The sequence below is a fragment of the Pollicipes pollicipes genome, unplaced genomic scaffold (genome assembly GCF_011947565.3).
Source record: "Pollicipes pollicipes isolate AB1234 unplaced genomic scaffold, Ppol_2.1 Scaffold_4740;HRSCAF=5597_pilon_pilon_pilon, whole genome shotgun sequence".
Lineage (NCBI taxonomy): Eukaryota > Metazoa > Arthropoda > Thecostraca > Pollicipedomorpha > Pollicipedidae > Pollicipes > Pollicipes pollicipes.
Genome location: NW_023596545.1, coordinates 3,497,483 through 3,518,309, shown reverse-complemented (window position 1 = coordinate 3,518,309; position 20,827 = coordinate 3,497,483). Strand labels below are relative to the sequence as shown.

Below are 20,827 nucleotides of genomic sequence, written 5' to 3'. Positions count from 1 at the left end.
CAAATGTGTTGGCGACCTCATGTGGATCGGTTACAATGTCGTTTCCTCTCGCAAGCTGTGGGAAGGCACATACGTGATTTCGGCGAGAGGCAAACGAGCGGACATGCTATAAAAATTTACTTAACGGCGTAAAGCGCTTGCACGTCGAAGCAAAATCCCGCCACGCCGATTGATTTTCTCGACGCAAGGTGTCAGAACACGCTTTGCGCGCTTTTGTATAAAATTCCGCATGATGGGCGCCAATGCATTCTTGAAAATCTCTAGGTGCCCTGCGTCGAAGTGCATTTGCCCATTGACAACGCCAGTTCCACCATGAAGCGTTTCCAGTCCGATCAGGTCTGGAACCTCCTGAAATGTTTCGGCTGATAACATTTAGCGGCTGAGTGGACGGCATTGGGGAAATCTGGTACGGTTGTTTTGAAATCGTATGGAACATGCCGGGTGACAGCTATTAAAGGATTCCCAGTCAACACCATTTGTACACCATTTCTTTGTGGAAGGCGGAGGTAGGAGTGCAGTCGCACGCGTAAGAACAAGATGGAGAGGAAAGTGGTCAGAAAATAACAGGCCACTAGTTACAATCCACTGGAATAAGAGAGCGACACGGTGTGACACAATGGACAAGTCTATGGCTGAGGTGGTGTGGTAACTGGAACTCCTAAGCATGTGTGTGCCACCATTGGGGTATACCAGCGAATGTTTGTTGACCACGGTTTTCATCTGGGATCCCCGTGGAGACAAATGTTGGCTTCGGGCCCAGAGCGGATTGTGGGCGCCAAAATCACTAAGCATCAGGCAATTGGCAGGCATTTGTGAGAACAAATAATCAGGAGTGGATTGTGTAATGAGCCGAGAGTTGGGAGGTAAGAATGCAGACAATATCAACACAGATTGGAAAAGTTTCACAGTAACCGCCACGAAGTTCAGCTGGGTTTGAAGAAAAGTGTGTCGCTGGAGAACCGAATTTCATGCATAAACCGCCACGCCACCCTGACGCGCTTCAGAATTTATGCTATTCTGCTAGAGAGTTTATCCGGGAACCTTAAAGTTGTACGAATCTGAGTCACGGAAAAGGCTTCTTGTAGTGCAGCGACCAGGGGAGAAAATTAATTCATATGTTGTTCAAATTCGGCACAATGCTACAAAAGATCTTCAACATTTCATTGAAGTAGGAACGCCATTTCTTTATGTGACATGACGCGGGTCTGGTTAGGCAGGAGAGGAGGACCCTGGAATAAACGCACGTCTTGTGTGTGTGGGCTGCGTACGATACCCCCGGTTCTTGCCCTCATAGGCTGATGCACTACGTAAGCGGAAGCTTCGTCGCTGTGTAGGAAGCGTGGTGGGGGGGGGGGGGAGTCTGGGTCCGTTTCCGGGGATGGCGCCCGTGGAGACCTGACGGCCCGGGCAAAAGGAGGGACTTCACTTTGTCGTGTGAGCACACTGGGATGGAGTCATCCGAGTCAACCTCAGACACCGCCTGGCTGCGGCGGTCTGCTGATACTGGTGACCCAGCCTCATCTCGGATCATGATATCAGTGTCAGTGGGCTCTTGGCACGCAGCCAGGGTAACCTCTGCCACCGCGGAGGTTGTCGGGAGTGGACTCCTTGTACCCTCCAGACCACTATTATCCCTGTAATCGCTGTTGCCTGAGATGAAGCCTGACTGACGGCGTTTGCGTCGTCTACGCTCGGTGAAGGCGTTTCGCTCGGGTCAGCTCGGGCGGCGGTTGACTTGTGGATGTAGGTGGTGACGGGGTTTTCAGCAGGTCACTTTTGGCGCTGGTGGTCTGTGACGCTCTGGGCAGCGGCTTACTGCCCGTCGTGCGTGGCGGCGGCGGCCCCCATGTACCGTTCCCAGCCACGGATAGCGTCCCTGGCGGGGGTGGCTGCTGACGGTTTGTACGAGGGGTGAGTGGGTTCCTGGTGGGTCACACGCAGCTCGCCGCGCTGGGAGTGCCGGCACTCCTCCAGCCCAAACCCAGGAGGGGTCACCCGGGCGCTGCGGCTCGCAGCGTCTCAAGTTTCTCCTTCCAGACCGGGCACGCAAGATCGGTCACCGGGTACGGGCCCTGACATGTCGCACAGCGTGGAGGGGGGGGGGGGGGGAGGGGGCATCGCTCGGAAGGGTGCTCCCCGGCACAGCGTGCACATCTCTGCGAGCGAGCCCCGCGCATGCCCTTGACATGCCCACATCGTAGGCACTGACTACAGCGGCGGGGCAGCGGGGTGTACCGGCGGACCTCATGCCGCGTGTAGGCTGCGTGCAGATGCGCGGGGAGTTGCAGCCGTCCGAAACGGACCATTAGCGGGGGGTTGGGGCGCGCAGTTCTCGACGGGGAACGGGTCACTGCCGCTACTCCCTGCGGCGCACTCTCCTCCAGGATTTTCCTCGCAGAGTCCCCCGCCATGCCCGGTGCGTAGACTACCCCTTCCACCTGGTTTAATTTGTCTGCTGGGGTGACTCACACCTCTCAGCCCCCGAAAGATGGTCGTGCCAAGAGGGATCGAGTTTGACCGACATCAATGGTTTTCAGGAGGGCGCCGCTCCTCACTGCCGCGGCCTGAGCTACACTCCCTTCCAGAAGATCGTGAATTCGTCTCGAATCTTGTAGGGGCTGACGTTCCTGAAGGACTCGGTGGTATAAAAAAATCTTACCAGGAGGAACGCCGTCCCCGTCGGGATCCAACTACATTCCGCTGTCGCAGAAGATGCGTTGTCCTTGGTCGACACCGTGAATCCGCCCACTCCGTCGTTGCCTTGGGCTACGGAGTAACACCCACGAAGGAACGCAACGGACGAAAGTGTCGGCATACGAAAAACAGTCACGTAGAATACGAAAAGCACATGAAACTTGCATCTAAGGAACTATCACGCAGCAGAAACAAAGGTGCCACAGCTCTGAAAGGCACTCCAACACCACATGTTCTAGAAGCGGAGATAACAGGATGAAAACGAAGCGGCGAGTACTGCACATTCTTACGCTACCAGATCGCAATGGAGAGACTTGAAAGCAATATTACTTCGCCGCCATCCATGCAGCGAAGTCCATGCTTCGAAACCTCCCTACTGATTTTCTCCAAGTCCACCGATCGAAAACGAGTCTGCGCTTTTTGGTGGTCGCTCTGAAACTGACGATCTCAGGTCACCATCTTTCTATTTTTCCACCATTTCCACCATTTGCTTTCAAAAACCGCATAAATCACCCTGGCGCACTACAAACAAGTCCGAACTCTAAACCGCTCAACTGATCTGTCCCGAACCTTTACCAACAGACACCACATACGATTTCATCAGCTGCTCTGAAATCGGTGACCGCAGGTCATCATCATTACCTTCCATGACCGTATAAACCATTCTGGAGCATTGCGGTCAAGTCCAAACTCGAAAACCGCTCGAATAATCTTCCTAGGACCTTTGGCAACCGATGGAGCATATGCGATTTCATCTATAATTCGAAAACTGGTGACCCCAGGTCACAATCTTTACCTTCATCTACCGTACAAACCACTCCGCACGTCCCAGCCAAGTCCAAACTTGAAAACCGCTCACTGGATTTTTCCGGGACTTTCACCAGAAGATAGAACGCAAAGATCTTTATCAGTCGTTCTGAAACTGGTGTCTGGTGAAACTGGGCAGATGGGTTGAGATGTTTCTAAGTTTGGGCTTCACCGCAATGTCTCCGTGGCCTTTACAGTTCTTAAAGGTGTGGATGGTGGCCTCAGGCATCCTGTTTCAGATCGGACACGAAACCACATGATGGCTTTCGATTGGGTTTGGTCTGGAGAAAATCCGTCCAGCGGTTGCGGAGTTTGAACATGGCTGCATGGAATACAGTGAAGAAGTGTTGTCCGCGGTTGAAAGATGCAACGTTAAGTATCACGTCCATGACGTCACGTTAATAAATATTCAGCACCCGCAATCACGGACAGTGATTGATAGAGGTAGGGGGTTATATCCCCGCAAAATGAACTTGAATCATGGTTGTGCAATACAAATACTAGGCAAGCATCGCGTTCCTGCCACTCCCGTGTGGTCTTTCGGAGCAGCCCACTGTGCGGAGCATGGACAAGGCCTCATATACGGCATAGCACGTGCTTCAGAACCATTTCGCAGCTTGAACGGGGAACGAGGGATCATGTTCTGCACTTATCGTAAAACATTAACATCAAGAGTATCGTGTTGCATGAAAGTGATTGACCCCAACTCATCACATCTGCAACCTCGAGAACCCAATGAATCACACGCGTGGTCTTTCTCACGTCCGAAACCACACAACTCAGACGTGGTGACAGGGAGTTGAGGCGACCAACTACCGAGCCAACATAGGCTTGGAAGGGCTGACAAAAAGGTCTGGAAGTTCCTTAGCGCGGGGAAACAGCGTGAAGCCCAGCCACCTGCCGCTTGCGGACATTGCTGAGACCATGGTTGGCTGATCACGCGCTGCAAACGAATGGAGAGTCGTGCGCGTAGAGCTTCATCACTAGGCATGTCCACTCACCTACCTCTGAGGGTTTCATCGCTGTCACACTACGAAGGCACTGTGCCTGAAACACCAAATGTCGGACAAATTTATTACAAGAACAGGAATCATCAGATACTAAGTTCACAGCGGTACCGACGACACACGCACACATCGATAGGATGCCCATACTGGCTGGTCACCCAGGACGCCTCCGTTACGAACGAGCACCTATACGCCAGGCCCAAAACTCGCTGCACATCGCTGGAAACGTAATACAGACGAGAAAAACGAGCCGCCGCTCATCGCTCACGCAGTCCGCCAAACACGATGAAATGGAAGGAGCGCACGTGTACCAAGGCGTGGTCACGAGAGGGGGGCGATACGGAGCCGGGCGTGCGCCGGCGCTAGCGTCGCTTCCTGGTGGGCGTGGGTCGCTCGTCGCCGGACCGCTTGCGCTTCAGGTCGTCGCGAGACGACTCGCGCGTCTCCCGTCGCTGGCTCGTCTGCTTGTCGGCCAGCAGCAGCATCTGGATCTTCTCCACGCACTCGGCCTGCATCTCGCGCGCGAACCGGTGCACCTCGTGGTCGCTGGAGTTGAACATCATGGCGTTGCAGAACATCAGCATCAGATCGCGCTGGAACTGCAGCGTCGTGTTCACCGTGCCGGCCTCCACGTTGCGCTTCATCTGCGCCAGGTCCATGGGGTGTTTCACGATCTCGCGGTAGTTGGTCGCCTGGTCGTTGGTGATGGGCCGCGCGAACATCGAGGCGTGCCGATGCGCCGTGAACTCGCGCCACAGGATTAGGATCGACTTCTTCCAGATCCGATAGTCGCGTCGCTCTTCGGCGTCGTCGCCGCTGAGCACAGCCGACGCTGGGCTGTTGGGCACGGACTCGGCCTGCGCTGCAGCGGCACCGGCACCAGCCGAGCCACTGCGCTGCCGCGACCCGCTCGACTCAGCCTCCCACTCGTCACGCTCCTCCTTGACGACCGGCAGCGGCGGCTCGGCCGACTTCTGCGGCGGCGCGGCCTCCTGTGCGCCACCCTCGGTGCCCGGCTCCTGCTTGATGACGGGGGCCGGCTCGGACGGCACGGCCGGGCCATCTCCGCCGGGGCCGCTGGCAGCGGCCGGCTCCGGCTCCGGCTCCGGCTCGGCCGCCGGCGGCTCTGGCTCGTCGGCGGGCGGCGGTGGCGGAAGCAATGGCGGTGGTGGTGGTGGCGGCGGGGGGTGGTGGAGGCGGTGGTGGCGGCGGCGGCGGGCAGGCGGCCGCCTCGACCTCTTCCGCCTGCGTGGCCTGCTCAGCCGGCGCCTCCGGAGCGGCAGCAGGCAACTCCTGCGCCGGCTCCGCGTGCACGTCGGCCACCGCGTCACCCTGCTCAGCCGACTCAGGCGGCGCCGGCTCGGACTCCACCTCCATCTCAGCGGCCACAGCTGGCTGCGAGGCCTCTGGCGGCGGCAGTGGTGGCGGCGGCGGTGGCGGCAGCCGCGGAGATGGCGGGTCGGCCACCTTCTCTGCGGCCGGTTTCTCCGCCGCGGTCGCTTCGCCGTCGCGGGCCGCCTGGTCGGGGAACAGGTTGAGCCGTGGCAGCGGATAGCCCGGCGCGGCCGGCGGCAGCTCCAGCAGCCGTGAGAGCGTGGGCGAGCCGGCGGAGGACGCTGGCGGGCCCGGCTCGGCTGTCGCCGCTGCCGCCGCAGTCGCCGGTCGCGCGCCACCCGAGGGCGAGCGGAGCAGCGAGGTGAGCAGCGGGCAAGAGGGCGCCGGGCGTGAGTCGGCGCCCTCCCTGCTCGCCTCGTCGCCGCTGGCCTCGGCCGCCACCGCGTCCGAGGCGGCGCTGTCTTCTGCGAACTCGGGCTCGGACGCCGAGCCGGCCTCGGAGAGGCTGCTATCGCGCCGCTCTGGCGTCAGCTTGCGCCGCTTCGGCGGGGGCGCCTTGGTCACCTGCGCTCGCAGCGCTTGCTGCACGGCCACCTTCTGCGCCTCGCGCTCGGCCAACCGCTGGCGGCGGCGCTCCTCCTCCAGTGCAGCCGCCTCCTTCTCGGCCTGGATCTGGCGCTGGATGTCGTCCAGCTGTGAGTCCAGCTGGCCAGAGCGCAGCTGGCTGATCTGCTGCTTGAGCGCCAGGTAGGCGGCCCGTTTCTCGGCAACCAGGCGGCGCAGTTCTTCGGTCCGGTCCTGGCGCAGCCGCCGCACGATGTGCTCCCCCGGCGTCTCGTTCGGCTCGCCGCGCTCGCGCTTCCGCTTGGGCGCGTCCACCAGCTCGAGGAGGCGCGCGTACTGCTGCGCGCAGTTCTTCTGCGAGAGCCAGTCGGATGGACGGCCGGCGTCGGCGAAGCCACGCATGGCGCGGCTCACCGACACCCAGTTCTGGTCGCCGCTGCGCAGCACGGCAGACGCCAGCGCCAGGTGCTCGCGCGTCGACCACGTGTCGAGCGGGGTCTGCTTCAGGGCCAGGCGGGACGGCGTGCCGGCAGCCATGGCGGTGCGGTGGTGATTGGCTGGAACAGAGGACACGTGCCATTGTCAGGTGTGGCCTACTGCCAGATGACTGACCAGTTGAAGGCAGGGTGCATGTGGAGATGTAGTCCAAATAGGACACTAGACTGTAATGCACTCTTGTCACTATTGATATTTATTTTTGTGCTGTTGTTGACTGGAGTTTTAGGGTGTGCCGACTACTGTGATCATTTTGCACCCATTCATTTTGTGTGTCACTGCTTGTACACTGTTTGGTAAGTGATCACCACAAAAACTAAGTGGATGAGGAGTTTTACACCAGTGCATGACTAGGCAAAACAAGTGTTTGCTGTAGTACATATGCCAAGGTTCCAAATTTCCTGGCTGTAGGGTATGAGGGCTTATGGGAACAGGTAGAAGATTCACAAATCAAAGTTCCGAGCTTTATGGAAGTGTTTGTATGGGTATACTAGCCAGCTTAGTGAAAACATCAGCAGCATTTTAAAATTTTCTGATGCACTGATGATGACTTGCAATGACACCTTAAATGATGCATAACTTCATAAAAGGCCTGTCAACCCTGGCTTATTGCCATTTGTCCATTCTGTCAGACCAATGAGTACAGCTGAAGCTCCCTGTCATAATATTCACACTAACCAATACAAATGAATGTATTTCAATCAATGAGTCCATCAAGCTCTTGTCTTGTTGATTTATTAATAATGCTTTGATCCTAAATATGTCCATATTAAGTTGCATGATTTATCATACATAAATCACGTGATGCATATTAGTAAAAAAGCATCAGCAAGACTTGTCATGTCCCTATTTGTTAAATTTTTGCCATCATAAAGAAATAAAAGGCCTTTACCCATGCCAAATTTATGATTGTAAATTTCATCTGTTTCCATTAAGGCAATACTTTTCTGGCACAAACCAGATATGTACCTTATGTTGGGTTTGGATCTAAAGGTTTCCACTTCATTGTTTATCACTGACATCTTAACACGAAGTTGTAGATGGTGTGTATGTGGCAATGTGCAAGATGTATGCCAAGTGTATGCCAAGGGTCTCTACTTAATGTTTACCATTAATTCTTCAATGTGAGATTAATAATTTTAAGCTGCAAATACAAGAACTAAAAATAACATTATCAACATAGCCAATACTGACATTCTGACACACCAACTTTGCCTTGTAACCATCTATTTCTTGGAAAACTAATATTATGGATGATAATATTAGTTTTCACACAACACACAAATCTAACAGGCTGCTGGAAGAGCACACCAACAATTTCAGTGACGCTGTACATGACTCCAAGACGGTGGGATTGGGGGGTTAGGGGGCACACCAAATCGCATAACCTCTCGAAATTCTTGCATCACACCCACAATGTTGCAACTTGCAAGGAAATAAGCGCCTTCCAAAACAGCGGGCAAGTTGCGCTGCAATACTGAACAAGCTATTACAATGAGCAAAAGAGATAATGCAAATTACCTTCGACAGCTATTGAAGGTTGATTGGTCGACTTGATTTTTGTAACGAGTTTTTGCCACGGCTTTCCAAGATACTTAACGACTCCACCGCCAACACGCGCATCCGCGCGTCTGCGCGCTATTCCAATATGAGACGATACTAGCGCAGATGGTGCGGCTGAAGACGAGCTACCAGAATTTGGACTCACGATTCAATCCGGACTGACTGAAGCGGGAATTTGATTTGGAGCTCTTGCGTTAGCGAGTACGTTAGGTGGGGTGGGGGTACTTGTCTCTAATTTTTGGGGAAATGCAATGTGGGATAGATAAGGAGGCAATTCAATTGCCAAGGGTAGTGTCAGTTGTTCAGTGCATTAGCGGGAACCACTTACCGCCACTACTCATACGTAGATGTACACAGGCGAACGCATATCCTCCAACATCACATCAAAATAAAACGTAATGTTTTCTTTGCTTATTAGTGTGGCTAATGCTGAAGTGGCTAAGATTGTTTCCTTTGCATACCGCGCCTCGTTCCTGGCTTGCATTTGGAACAAATGGTTCTCTTATCCAAGCTCAGTCCTTCGGCAGCAGGCAAGCAGGCGAGAACACTCGTAACAACACAGGTATGCAAAGCATTGGACGCTTGAGCAACAACTTCTGATTCATCACGAGGACGCGTGCGACATCTCGTCTGATTCTGGTCGCGTTGCTCCTCACTACCAGTCGGTGTTCTTTTTTTATTACTTTTTTTCGCCAAGCCGCGGTCATAACATTGGGTACCTTGCGCCTGGTGCCGCTGCTCGGTGCGGTGTGTCAGCAACACTGACAGTCAGACAGTCACGGTGTGGTGCCGTTGCCCAGTACGGTGTGTCAGCGACACCGACAGTCAGACAGTCACGGTGTGGTGCCGCTGCCCAGTGCGGTGTGTCAGCGACACCGACAGTCAGACAGTCACGGTATGGTGCCGCTGCCCAGTGCGGTGTGTCAGCGACACCGTCAGTCAGGCAGTCACGGTGTGGTGCTGCTGCCCAGTGCGGTGTGTCAGCGACACCGACAATCGGACAGTCACGGTGTGGTGCCGCTGCCTCGTGCGGTGTGTCAGTGACACCGACAGTCAGACAGTCACGGTGTGGTGTCGCTGCCCCGTGCGGTGTCAGCGACACCGACAGTCAGACAGTCACGGTGGCTCTCTGACCGACAGTCAGACAGTCACGGTGGCCCTCTGACCGACAGTCAGACAGTCACGGTGGCCCTCTGACTGGCAGTCAGACAGTCACGGTGGCCCTCTGACCATGGCGTTGCGGCGCCACGAGCCGAGCAAAAATAGCAACATTTGAGCCAGAGTTCGGCCACTGGGGGCTTCCGCATATTGGGAATATTGGTGTGTCTATATAGAATGTGCAGTATTACTAGTTTGCACAAAGCCTTAAGCAGTTGTAAAATTGGTAATATTGATCGGCAGAAAAGTTAAGAATTGAAAGCAGATGCAGTTATTTAGGAAATGCTGCAAAACTTCTCAATTCTGTATTGCATTTGATTGCCTTTAACGTGCATCGCCTGTGACGGTTGACAGCAGCTGCGCTGAAGGTCAGGTGACGTCAGAGGGCAGGACCGACCATGCCGAACAGCACTGCACGTTAGACTTACGCCACCAAATGCTGCCGTTGACATGGTTTTGCTCTATCAGACGGTAGGAGTGAGGGTTCACACAACAGCCAGTGCTTATCGTGAGATGTGATCCCAGATTTTCATTCATTTAAAAGGTTCTGATTAACTCTAAAACGACGCCATAGAGCCCACATTCAAACACTCCGACCAGTTTCAAAAGAAAACTGGGGAGCGTGGCCTTGGACGGGTGCAAAAGGCCATCCGTAAATAGCTCGAAAAGATGGTGGACAACAAATGATGGATGGTGTACAGATGTTGAACAGCAGTTGAGTGTGGCGTAAAGCACCAAACACCCCAAATAGCTTTACCGTTAGCATGAATGTGAATCACACGATTTCCGTGGTTTGTAAGCTTTGTTTGCAAGTGTGACACAATGCGATCCCAAATGATTGATTAGGGTGATAAAATAAGCATTTAAATATGAGTTTGTATCAGGCTCAAAATTCGCTCTGCTTCTAGGCATGATGGAGTTGGCATGCTTCTGGGCATGACTAACGACAACGGCATTTCGAGAGCTGTTGTACTAATTGATTACCTTAAGGTTTTAGATTGAGTAAGTTTATATTTCTCAATTCGTGTACATGTAGCATCGACTTTGGACACTACCTTACATCCTGATTTTATGGAATTATTATGATTGTGATAACTTAGTGAAGAGATGCCCGTTGCACTAACCGTCGTTTGCACTGTGGCTAGAGGCTTTAGCAAAGCCAGTAAGAAGTCCGACGTTAATGAAAGACATTCAAGTTGGGGACGGCGAGGTCGAAGTATTTCTTCGTGTAGGCCTCGGCACCAACACATACTCAGGGGAAGAGCCGCATTTATAGTCAGAAACTTTTAAATTGTCCGGGCTCTTTTACAAAGTTTCCGGTATACAGCCAAATTTAAAACAGACTGACGATGCATGGGCCATGTTTTAAACTAGCTTTGTGTTATTTCATGTGTCCTGAGTATGGATTGCAGTGGCTCAAAGCTTCAACTCGATTGTGGGCACCCAGCCGCTAGTAAGCAGCGAGATGATTAGAAACACAGTTATCCAGCTAAGACAAAAGGAATCTAATACAGCATATCGCGACGGCTGACACGAAACTTTTTTTGCGTCAGGGATGTTGCTAGTGGTTAAGGCGTTAGCATTATGCCGATCGGTGTATGTAGTTACTTTCTGCCCATTTCTTAAGTCGCTCGTTGAAGAGAACGGAATAAATAGTTTCCAGGTTCATCCAAGACGGGAAGCAGCATAGAGCGAAGGGCATGGCATACAAGAGCGGGGTCAGAAACGGCGCTCTCAGAGCCCCAGACCCAGATTTATTGACTGAAAGCTTAGAAGCAGCTTGTTTCAAAAGGTTTTTCTGCTGCTATGGTTTGAATTCGAAACTGTCGGTAAAAAGCATGGCTAGGGGTAGACACCAACCGTGCGCACTGTCGGCTTAATACTATTGTACTAACCTTGCTATGGAATGATGCTTGCTGGAAGAAGAGTCTAAACGCGTGGCTCTTTCGATTATCAAACTGGTCTGGGGGCGACATTTGAGCAAATCAGATGTTGGTCCTCGCCGTTTGGGGACACCCCTTCCTCCCCGTGGCGATACCCACATGCGTGTTAGAAACTGCGCATCGGACGAGAGATTTAACACATCTTGGGACGCCGAACCATTCGCCGATGAAAGGAACTAAATTATGCATCAAATTAGCATCCAGCGTCGGTGGAATTTTGAGCTGCGCCTCTTGATGCCTACCACCAGGTGGCGACGCCGCTTTGTCCGCCGCCTCACGACATCAGGTGCACACACAACCCCCAACTTTGTTCGCCCCAAATCGTATGCGATCGGAACTTTTCAGTAAACAATACAACACATTTTTTACTAATCCTAATTATAATATAAATAACGGCGGCGGCGGAGCGTTTTCGGAGCCGGGCTGGCAGTGGAGGGGACGGCACGTTCCCACGCGTGAATGGCGCCGCCACAAAGGAGGCGGCCGGCGCGGCCCGGCTCTGTGGGGCGCCGCGAATAAAGAGCAGCAGCTCGCGGCAGGTAGGGCGCCCACCTGCCGGGGGCGGCGCACCAGTGCCATGCCGCAGTCCGGCCCGTGTGCAGACCAATTACGTCGGCAGCATCCAGCCCGCGGCAGGCTCGCGGCGGGCCCTGGCAGAGCGGCGGCCGCTCCCCCGCACGAGCTCCACACACAGCGACCACCTCCGGCCCGGCGCGTCATGCTCGGTCTCGACGGGGGCGGCGGCGCCAGGAACGTCGCCTACTGCAGCTCCACCTTCTGGCCCAGAGCCGGCTACCCATGGTAAGTGCTGCGGCGGGTGCGCACGGCGCGGAGGGGCCACCGTTCGGGCCTGTTGGACGGGTCGTCGGGGACTGGGAGAGGGGCGTGCGCAGGGGTTAAACGGCTGGCGTCGTCGTGCAATGCTCTGAGCGTCGTCGCAGACCGCTCTCCCAGTGTTCTTCTGGGGCTTCGACCACTGCTACCTCGATGCCGTTCTTCAGCGGTCATCTGATTCGTCATTGTGCCCCGTCCAGAAAGTCAGCAGGCAAAAGAGGTTGTCGTTCTCTGCCCAGAGGATCAACGGAGCTCGCCGTTGTGTCATGTCCAGAGGGTCAGCGGTGGAAAGCTATCCTACGATATCCAGAGGGCTAAAACAGGCCCCGGGGCGTCGTGCCATGCCCGGGGAGCTGGTCGCCACAATCCATGCTACTGCGTCGGAGGAGAGGGGGAGGTGGCAGCATGCATTCATGGGCAGAAATAGCCGTTTTTTTAGCCATACGCAATAGACTGCTGCCTATCGTAGCTAATCGTCACTTAATTGAAGACATTACGTTCAGCGTTGTGGTAACATATTCAGACATACAACGCCCACAAACACGCAAGCAAGCCGGCGCGGGCCTGGGCCATTGGTCTGTGGCCACTTGGCATCGCTCTCGGTAGGTGGCGCCTCGGGCGCCTCGGCGACTGGGAACCGCATGTCGGCCAGGATCTCCGCTGTACTGGGCGGCTGGGCGACCCCAAAAGCGTCTCTTACCACCTCGGTGCGCCACCCGGTGGTGTACAAGTTGCTGTCCTGTCTTGTGCGCTGCTTATGTCGCTCAGACATCAAGGAAAAACTCCCTGGTGAAAGAAACAGGCTCATCAGAGAGGCGCACTGTGTGAAGAACGTCTGTAGTGAGTTATCGGACACTAATTTTTCTGAGGAGAGCCATCTGAGACTCTGTCAAGATCGTTGAAATGAGTGAATAGCTTGCGCACTCCGGATATTCTTTGGTGCATAATCACAACTTCATATTTATTTTCGTAATTTCCTCATTTCATGTTCATTCCATCGCAGGATCAGAAGTTTTTATTTCTTCTTTGCTATGGTCAGCGGAAACAATCACCGCAATTGTCATTGGGTTATCAGATGCATTGCATCCATACTTCGTCAGGGCTTCATCAGACGCCACCACTGTGAACACGTTTCTAGGTCAGCCTCTGCTCCGCCCCCGTGTGAACGCGACACGCACTAAGTGAACCCCTCTCCCCCCCCCCCTCCAGCTCTCCCTCGTAACGTCACCCGCACATCAAACGGCCGGGCTTGATGCGTGCGTGCTGCCGCCCGTTCTACATATTCATGAATTCGGCGGTGCTGTCGCTGACCGGCGCGGGACCCGATAAGACCTTTTTGGCGCTGGAGCGCATTAGCCGGGGAGGCATTAGGCGGCGGTGCGGGCCTCCTCGCGCTGGCCCCTCTGGTCGCTGCCGCCCAATGACGTGTCACCGTCGACTCCCAACCGGCGTATCGCCAATCATTAGACTTTCTATATTTATCACTCGTTATAGCTGATTAATCACGTGACGTTTCTGGCGATATCCATCAGAGATAAAATGTCCCGAGAAAGGAACATACATTCTGGACAGCTAATGAGCGACCGACGGGAGCCGCCTGGGCCGGTGCTGACGGGTCCGTGGGCGGCGGCCGGCCGGCCTCGTGCGCCGCCGCAGCGCCGCGGCGCAGGCCCGGCACCCAGGCTGGAGCTGGCCGGCGACGGCAGGTGCAGCGGTGGGCTCCGCTCCGCGCGTGTGCGCCGCTGTCGGCGCTCAAGATATGACGCCACATCCGCGGTCGTAGCAGCGCAGAGGCGGTCTGGTCCGATCTCGGAGACGGTCCGAGGTGACTAAACTCTGTCTTGGGTGGCCGCGAGCAGGCAGCTGCTACGAAAACTCCCCTGCGACGAGCGGTGCGCTCGTCGGCACTGGCTCTCGGGTCAGTGCTGCGCCGCTCGTCGGCACTGCCTTCGGGTCAGTGCCGCGGGACACGATCGAGGACGGTTCGGTTTGGTTAGAGCCGGGTAATCTCACCATCTTGGAAGTCTGATAGCGGACGGAGCCCTAATTACGGAGGCGCGGTGTCGTGACGATTGATCTCGGCTTAACTCGTTCCTTGGAAGGATCTGTGTTTCTCGCGGAAAAATCCGGTCGTGCGTCATTTGGGACTGTTGGAACATTCCCAATAACAAGGGAGTGGAGCATTTCTGGAACCCGGTTTTGCACTCGACAACCGACTTCGCAGTAAGCCACCTGATACAAGGGATCACCAGCCGTCAAGGTGTCATTGGAGAATAGAAACATTTATAGCTCACGCAAGCATCTGCGCTTCGTGCTGTCAAGCTTCGACATCCTCGTCACATTCCGAACATTACGCCCTTCTTTCGTCGAGATCCACGCCTTGGGCCGCTCCCCATCGTATGCAAAACTAATCGCTCCAAATATTCAGGTCCAAACCGGAAAGGCAGCGTGATATTGTGTTACCCGGATGCGAGCGTGAATCCAGGTAAAAAAAAAAACTCAAAAAGGTGGCCAGGCCCAGCGTTGTCTACCAGCTGAATAGCAGCCCTTGGCCGTGAATGAATGCGCTCAGCTCGTATTTCTCCGCTAGCATTCGCACGGAGTTCAGTCACCCCGAAACACAAGCCTCCCTCAGACGGCCCGGGCCGTGCACGTCCGTGAGCTGCTCGCTGCGCTTGGGGCTCAGCCCAGTCTCCGCCCGCGCCAACCAACATACCTTTGACCTGAAATCACACGGCTCTCCACGGCGCGTGCACGTGCGGTCTGAATGACATGGTTCATGGCTCTGACATGGCTGAATGACATGGCATGGCTCTTCATGGTGCATCACTGTGTCTGTGCCTCAGGTTACTTGTCGTGTCAGTGGCGCGTCACTGTGTTTGTGCCGCAGATCACTTACCACGTCACTGAGTCTGTACCTCAGGTCACCTGACGCGTCACTGAGTCTGTACCTCAGATCACGTGGGGCGTCATTGTGTCTGCACCTCAGGCCACTTGGTGTATCACAGAGTTTGTACCTCAGGTCATTTGGCGCGTCATTGTGTCTGTACCTCAGATCACGTGGGGCGTCATTTTGTCTGTATCTCAGATCACGTGGGGTATCACTGTGTCTGTACCTCAGATCACGTGGGGTATCACTGTGTCCGTACCTCAGATCACGTGGCACGTCATTGTGTTTGTACCTTAGGTCACTTGCCACGTCATTGAGTTCGTACCTCAGGTCATTTGACGCGTCACCGAGTCTGTACCTCAGATCACGTGGCGCGCCATTAAGTCTGTACCTCAGATCACGTGGCGCGCCATTAAGTCTGTACCTCAGATCACGTGGCACGTCATTGAGTCTGTACCTCAGATCACGTGGCACATCATGGCGCCTTCGGGTGTCATGCACTTGAGTCGCGTGTCACCGCATGGTTCGCACATACGATGTGTATCTAGGTCCATGTGTCCCGGCATGGAAAATTCATGTACGGCCGCCTCACATCGCATGTCTGATCGCTAACCTCCTGTGTACCGAACGGCGGCGGGCAGCCGATAGGCTCCATGCAGGAGCAAGGCACGCTGCAGCCAGCGGCTCGGTTATACGAGCATATTATTTGAATTCGTATGCAGCGGATTCGCCGGGCAGACCATAACGGCGTTGATATCTTCCCGCATCTCGTCTCAGCTCCAGTTGAGTGCAGCCTTGATGCACGGCCGGGGGGCGGAAGTTTTCGGCTGAGGGCCGTGTTTATCTGGCGTCCGCCGCTGCACTGGCCGCCGCGAATTAACTTGCGCCTGCAGGCGAACATTATCCCGCATCCATTGCGATAATTCATGGCGGCCAAACGTCACCGTTTCACGGGGCGACGGCGTGATTGGCCGCGGCAGAATCGCCGCGGGCGCCCCGGCCAGACGGCGGCCGGCGCCGTCAGCGTCGGCACGGAGGCTGTGCGACCTCGCACCTGCCGGGCCGGAGATGATGAGGGGGCGGGACAGGGCCTGTGAGACATCTCATCGGTCTTCCTCGTGCAACGTCTCGTGCTTCGTGGTGGGCTTAAACTTGGCTTTAACTGTGTAAGCTTACATCTTGCTGAAAACCCGAAGCACGAGCCCAAACTGAGGCGCCCGGAGGAGGAAGAGCAAAAAAGGCCACACGCAGCCCAGGCCTGCATGCACTGCCAGACGCAGCCCAGGCCTGCATACACTGTCAGACGCAGCTCAGGCCTGCATGCACTGCCAGACGCAGCCCAGGCCTGCATGCACTGCCACACGCAGTCCAGGCCTGCATGCACCGCCACACGCAGCCCAGGCCTGCATACACTGTCAGACGCAGCTCAGGCCTGCATGCATTGCCAGACGCAGCCCAGGTCTGCATGCACTGTCAGGATGGCCGTACGAGTTACAGAGTAATAGCTGTTGTAAAAGTTGAAGGAGGTAGACACGCGATCACACAACACAGGATGAAAATGCAAGTAACCATCAGCCAGAGAGTATGCACCAATTGCAGACGATGAACCGGATGATTCTGCACGGTCGCTGGCGTCCCTCAGCCCGGCAGCGGGAGACGCGGTGCCGGCGTCGGACACCTTAGTGCGAGGTCGGACACCTCAGTGCCGGCGTCGGACACCTCAGTGCCGGGGCCGGACACCTCAGTGCCGGCGTCGGACACCTCAGTGCCGGCGCCGGACACCTCAGTGGCGGGGTCGGACACCTAAGTGCCGGCGTCGGACACCTCAGCGCCGGCGCCGGACACCTTAGTGCCGGCGCCGGACACCTCAGTGCCGGGGCCGGACACCTCAGTGCCGGTGTCGGACACCTCAGTGCCGCGCGTCGGACACCTCAGTGCCACGCGTCGGACACCTCAGCGCCGGCGCCGGACACCGCAGTGCCGGCGCCGGACACCTCAGTGCCGGCGTCGGACACCGCAGTGCCGCGCGTCTGACACCTCAGTGCCGGCGTCTGACACCTCAGTGCCGGCGTCGGACACCTCAGCGCCGGCGCCGGACACCTCAGTGCCGGCGCCGGACACCTCAGTGCCGGGGCCGGACACCTCAGTGCCGCGCGTCTGACACCTCAGTGCCGGCGTCTGACACCTCAGTGCCGGTGTCGGACACCTCAGTGCCGTGCGTCGGACACCTCCGCGTTGGACACTTCAGTGCCGCGCGTCGGACACCTTAGTGCCGGTCAGGGCGCCCCGTGGCCTTCAGAGGCGCCTGGGCCGTGCCGGCCAGCCCGCCGCTGCACTGCACGGCGCCCGGTTCGCCGGAGCTGCGCCAGGCTCGCCTCGTCGGTCAGCGGCGCGGCTCGGGCGGCGAGTGGCGGCGCGTTGTCCGACGACCGGGCGGGACGCGCGCGTCCCGCCCTCCTGTGGCGGTGTCAACCGCGGCCAGCCACGTTGGGGTCGTCCCAGTCACGCCACTTGGCGACCGACGCTGAAACGGCGCAAACATGACGAGGAAATGATGGTAGATAACCGGGCCGAGCACTGGCAGGTCGTTTCGCGTATGTGACCGATCCTTTCCTCCGATTGTCTTCCTTTCCGGACATATGAGGGCAGTAGCTCAGAAAACCTTGAAATACCATGTTGGATGGAGGGTAGTGTTGTTATGCATACTCCTTGCCCGAGGCGCTGGCGTGGTGGAAGTTTGCATCGATACGGCAAGCAAAAAACAGCGAGAAAAGAAATGAACCTTCATCGCAAAAGTAATCAGGTCCTCTACCTTGAAACATCCATAAGTCCGCTCCTTGGCTGCCAGCAAACGTTTGGGTTTAGAGCTCGCCCTTTAGTTCCACGTCAAAGATATTAATGGCAGCATGTTTGTGGGGCCTTGATAATAAATGGGTTCAAAGCAGAGCGCTCTCACTGACTCCGAAAAGGCTTGCTATTCTTCGATGGGATCGCGCGCACTCTGCTCGATTTCTATACCAAGCGATAAATCTCATGGGCGAAACGCAACACAGTCAGACTCACGAATGTCAGTACAGCACACTCACGAGTCACGCTGGTACTGGCACGGACTGATGGCTGGGACTAAGAAACTTACGACTGGCACGAGGGCTGACTCACAGTCAGTGCCGACGCTGAATCACGACCGGCGCCGCGGCTGACTCACGACTGACGCCGCGGCTGACTCACGACTCACGCCGAAGTTGACTCACGACTCGCACCGGAGCTGACTCACGCGTCGCGCCGGAGCAAACTCACGCCTGGCGACGGAGTCCAGCGCCGACTCGTCTGGTGCAGGATGTGACTGGCACGCAGGAGCGGCGTTGCACGCGGAGTCGGCCCTCCGCTGCCCGCCAGAGGTGCACGCGGCAGCGGGGCGGCGGGAGGGCCGGCCGGCAGCCGCCGCAGCCGCCGCATCACAGCCGGCGCCGTGCCGCTCTGGCCGGCCTATCCCAGCTGGGTGCCGTGACACCGCGCCTCCCCGCGGCCATGCAAACTGGTCTCCGGTTCCCCCATCTCGTCGGCGGCAGACAAACCTGCTTTGTGTGTGAGTGGTGGCAGGGACGGCGGGTTTGACGGGTAGCCCGCTACGCGCCGGGCCGGCCCGGCGGCGGGCGTCTGATGATCAGCCGGGCCGGCCTGGCGCTGGGCGTCTGATGACCAGCCGGGCTGGCCTGGCGCTGGGCGTCTGATGACCAGCCGGGCCGGCCTGGCGCTGGGCGTCTGATGACCAGCCGGGCTGGCCTGGCGCTGGGCGTCTGATGACCAGCCGGGCTGGCCTGGCGCTGGGCGTCTGATGACCAGCCGGGCCGGCCTGGCGGCGGACGTCTGATAACCAGCCGGACCGGCCTGGCGCTGGGCGTCTGATGACCAGCCGGGCTGGCCTGGCGCTGGGCGTCTGATGACCAGCCGGGCCGGCCTGGCGGCGGACGTCTGATAACCAGCCGGACCGGCCTGGCGGCGGACGTCTGATAACCAGTCGGGCCGGCCTGGCGGCGGACGTCTGATGATTAGCCGGACCTGTCTGATGACCAGCCGGATCTGTCTGATGACCAGCCGGGCCACCGCGCACCTGGCCGGCCCCGCGCTACGCGACTGATGATCAGCCGGGCCGCCACGCGCCGGGCCGGCCTGGCGGCGGGCGTCTGATGATCAGCCGGGCCTGCCTGGCGGCGGACGTCTGATGATTAGCCGGACCTGTCTGATGACCAGCCGGACCTGTCTGATGACCAGCCGGGCCGCCACGCGCCGGGCCGGCCTGGCGGCGGGCGTCTGATGATCCGACGCACGGGTGGCTTTTGTTCATCTGCATACTGAAGTTAACCGGCTCGCCAAGGCCTCTGGTGGTTTCGCCTCCTCTGTCTCCTTCCTCATCATCAATCAGAACCTTATGGTGTGGCAACTAAGAACATCGCGCTACATCCAATCAGATTCTACTCGCTAGGTCGGTGGTATTTTGCTGCTGTCAAGTCATTACGAGAGTTATGTTTTTGCGTGCGAAACTTGCGAGTAAACGCATTTTCATGATTCGTGTTTTTCTGGTAATACTACTGCACAAGTTGAATCAAGGCCTCGTGATTCTTGAAATCAAGTTTGTCTACTCCAGGAAGCATTTTCGCACATGTACTATCAGGTCCGGAATTGTATTGCAGCTTTTACAACTATCTTATTCTACAAGAGTTGCACCATTTGGGAAAGCTGTTCCAGTTAAGATGAATAATAGAGTGCTGGAGACCACCTGGAAGTCCAAGTGTCACACCGCTATCACATGCACATTTTTAACTTATGTTCATTACGTTTCTCTGCATTATTCATAGCCCATGAGAACTCTGTCTTCTGACAGTAAACTTGCGCATGATAAAGCGGTGTGCGTAAGATTACATTGATTCACCTTTGCAGCCCCGCGAACATGCCAGCCAATGCATAAAGTAGCCTTAGCCCGGGTCGTCCGGTTAAACGACGTCTCTGACCGCGCTGACCACGCCGTTCGTATGCATGCAGCTGACTGCGACTCCCAGCTGAAAGCGTTGACGGGCCTGGCGCTGGAATAATACGGCGCGTTATGTTCCGCGGAGCCGTAGTGTACTGTGGGTTAGCCGCCCTTTTATTTCAGAGTCACACGTGGCCGATTAAATGAGCGATTATCCGCTGTTTATCATCAGCCCTGAAGCACTTAGTGTTGTAATCGGCCTACGGTCGTCAAAATGTGTTTCTGAGTGATGGTGTTGCAGACACTTATACCCACCTTTTTCAGCAGCCATTATGCCATCAAAGAACAGTATGATCGTTTGCAGGTCCCGAATCAGCAGATCTGGCTTAATGTGTTTTTGCTAGCGATGGTTCGAGGAAACCAACAGTGTGATCGGAACTAATCTAGTGGACCGTTGATGCCAAAATCACAAGTGGTCAACTGTGGTTTTTGTCAGCAGTGGTTACAGTACCCCTTGTGCCAGTGGTTTATGAACTGCGCAGTTCTATCAGACGAAGTTCAAGGTTGT

At 56.2% G+C, this 20,827-nt stretch overlaps 1 protein-coding gene across 1 annotated transcript; it reads right to left on the bottom strand.

The window, feature by feature from the left end:
* Window positions 1-4,870: 4,870 nt before the first annotated feature.
* LOC119098900 (bromodomain-containing protein 8) lies at window positions 4,871-8,532 on the bottom strand. Its single transcript, XM_037221945.1, has 4 exons — window positions 8,424-8,532; window positions 6,182-6,964; window positions 5,976-6,124; window positions 4,871-5,365 (listed from the first exon to the last, which is right to left on the bottom strand). Exons 2-4 carry the CDS (start codon window positions 6,942-6,944, stop codon window positions 4,871-4,873), a joined length of 1,407 nt encoding a protein of 468 aa, XP_037077840.1. The 5' UTR covers window positions 6,945-6,964; window positions 8,424-8,532.
* Between the last annotated feature and the right edge of the window lie 12,295 nt (window positions 8,533-20,827).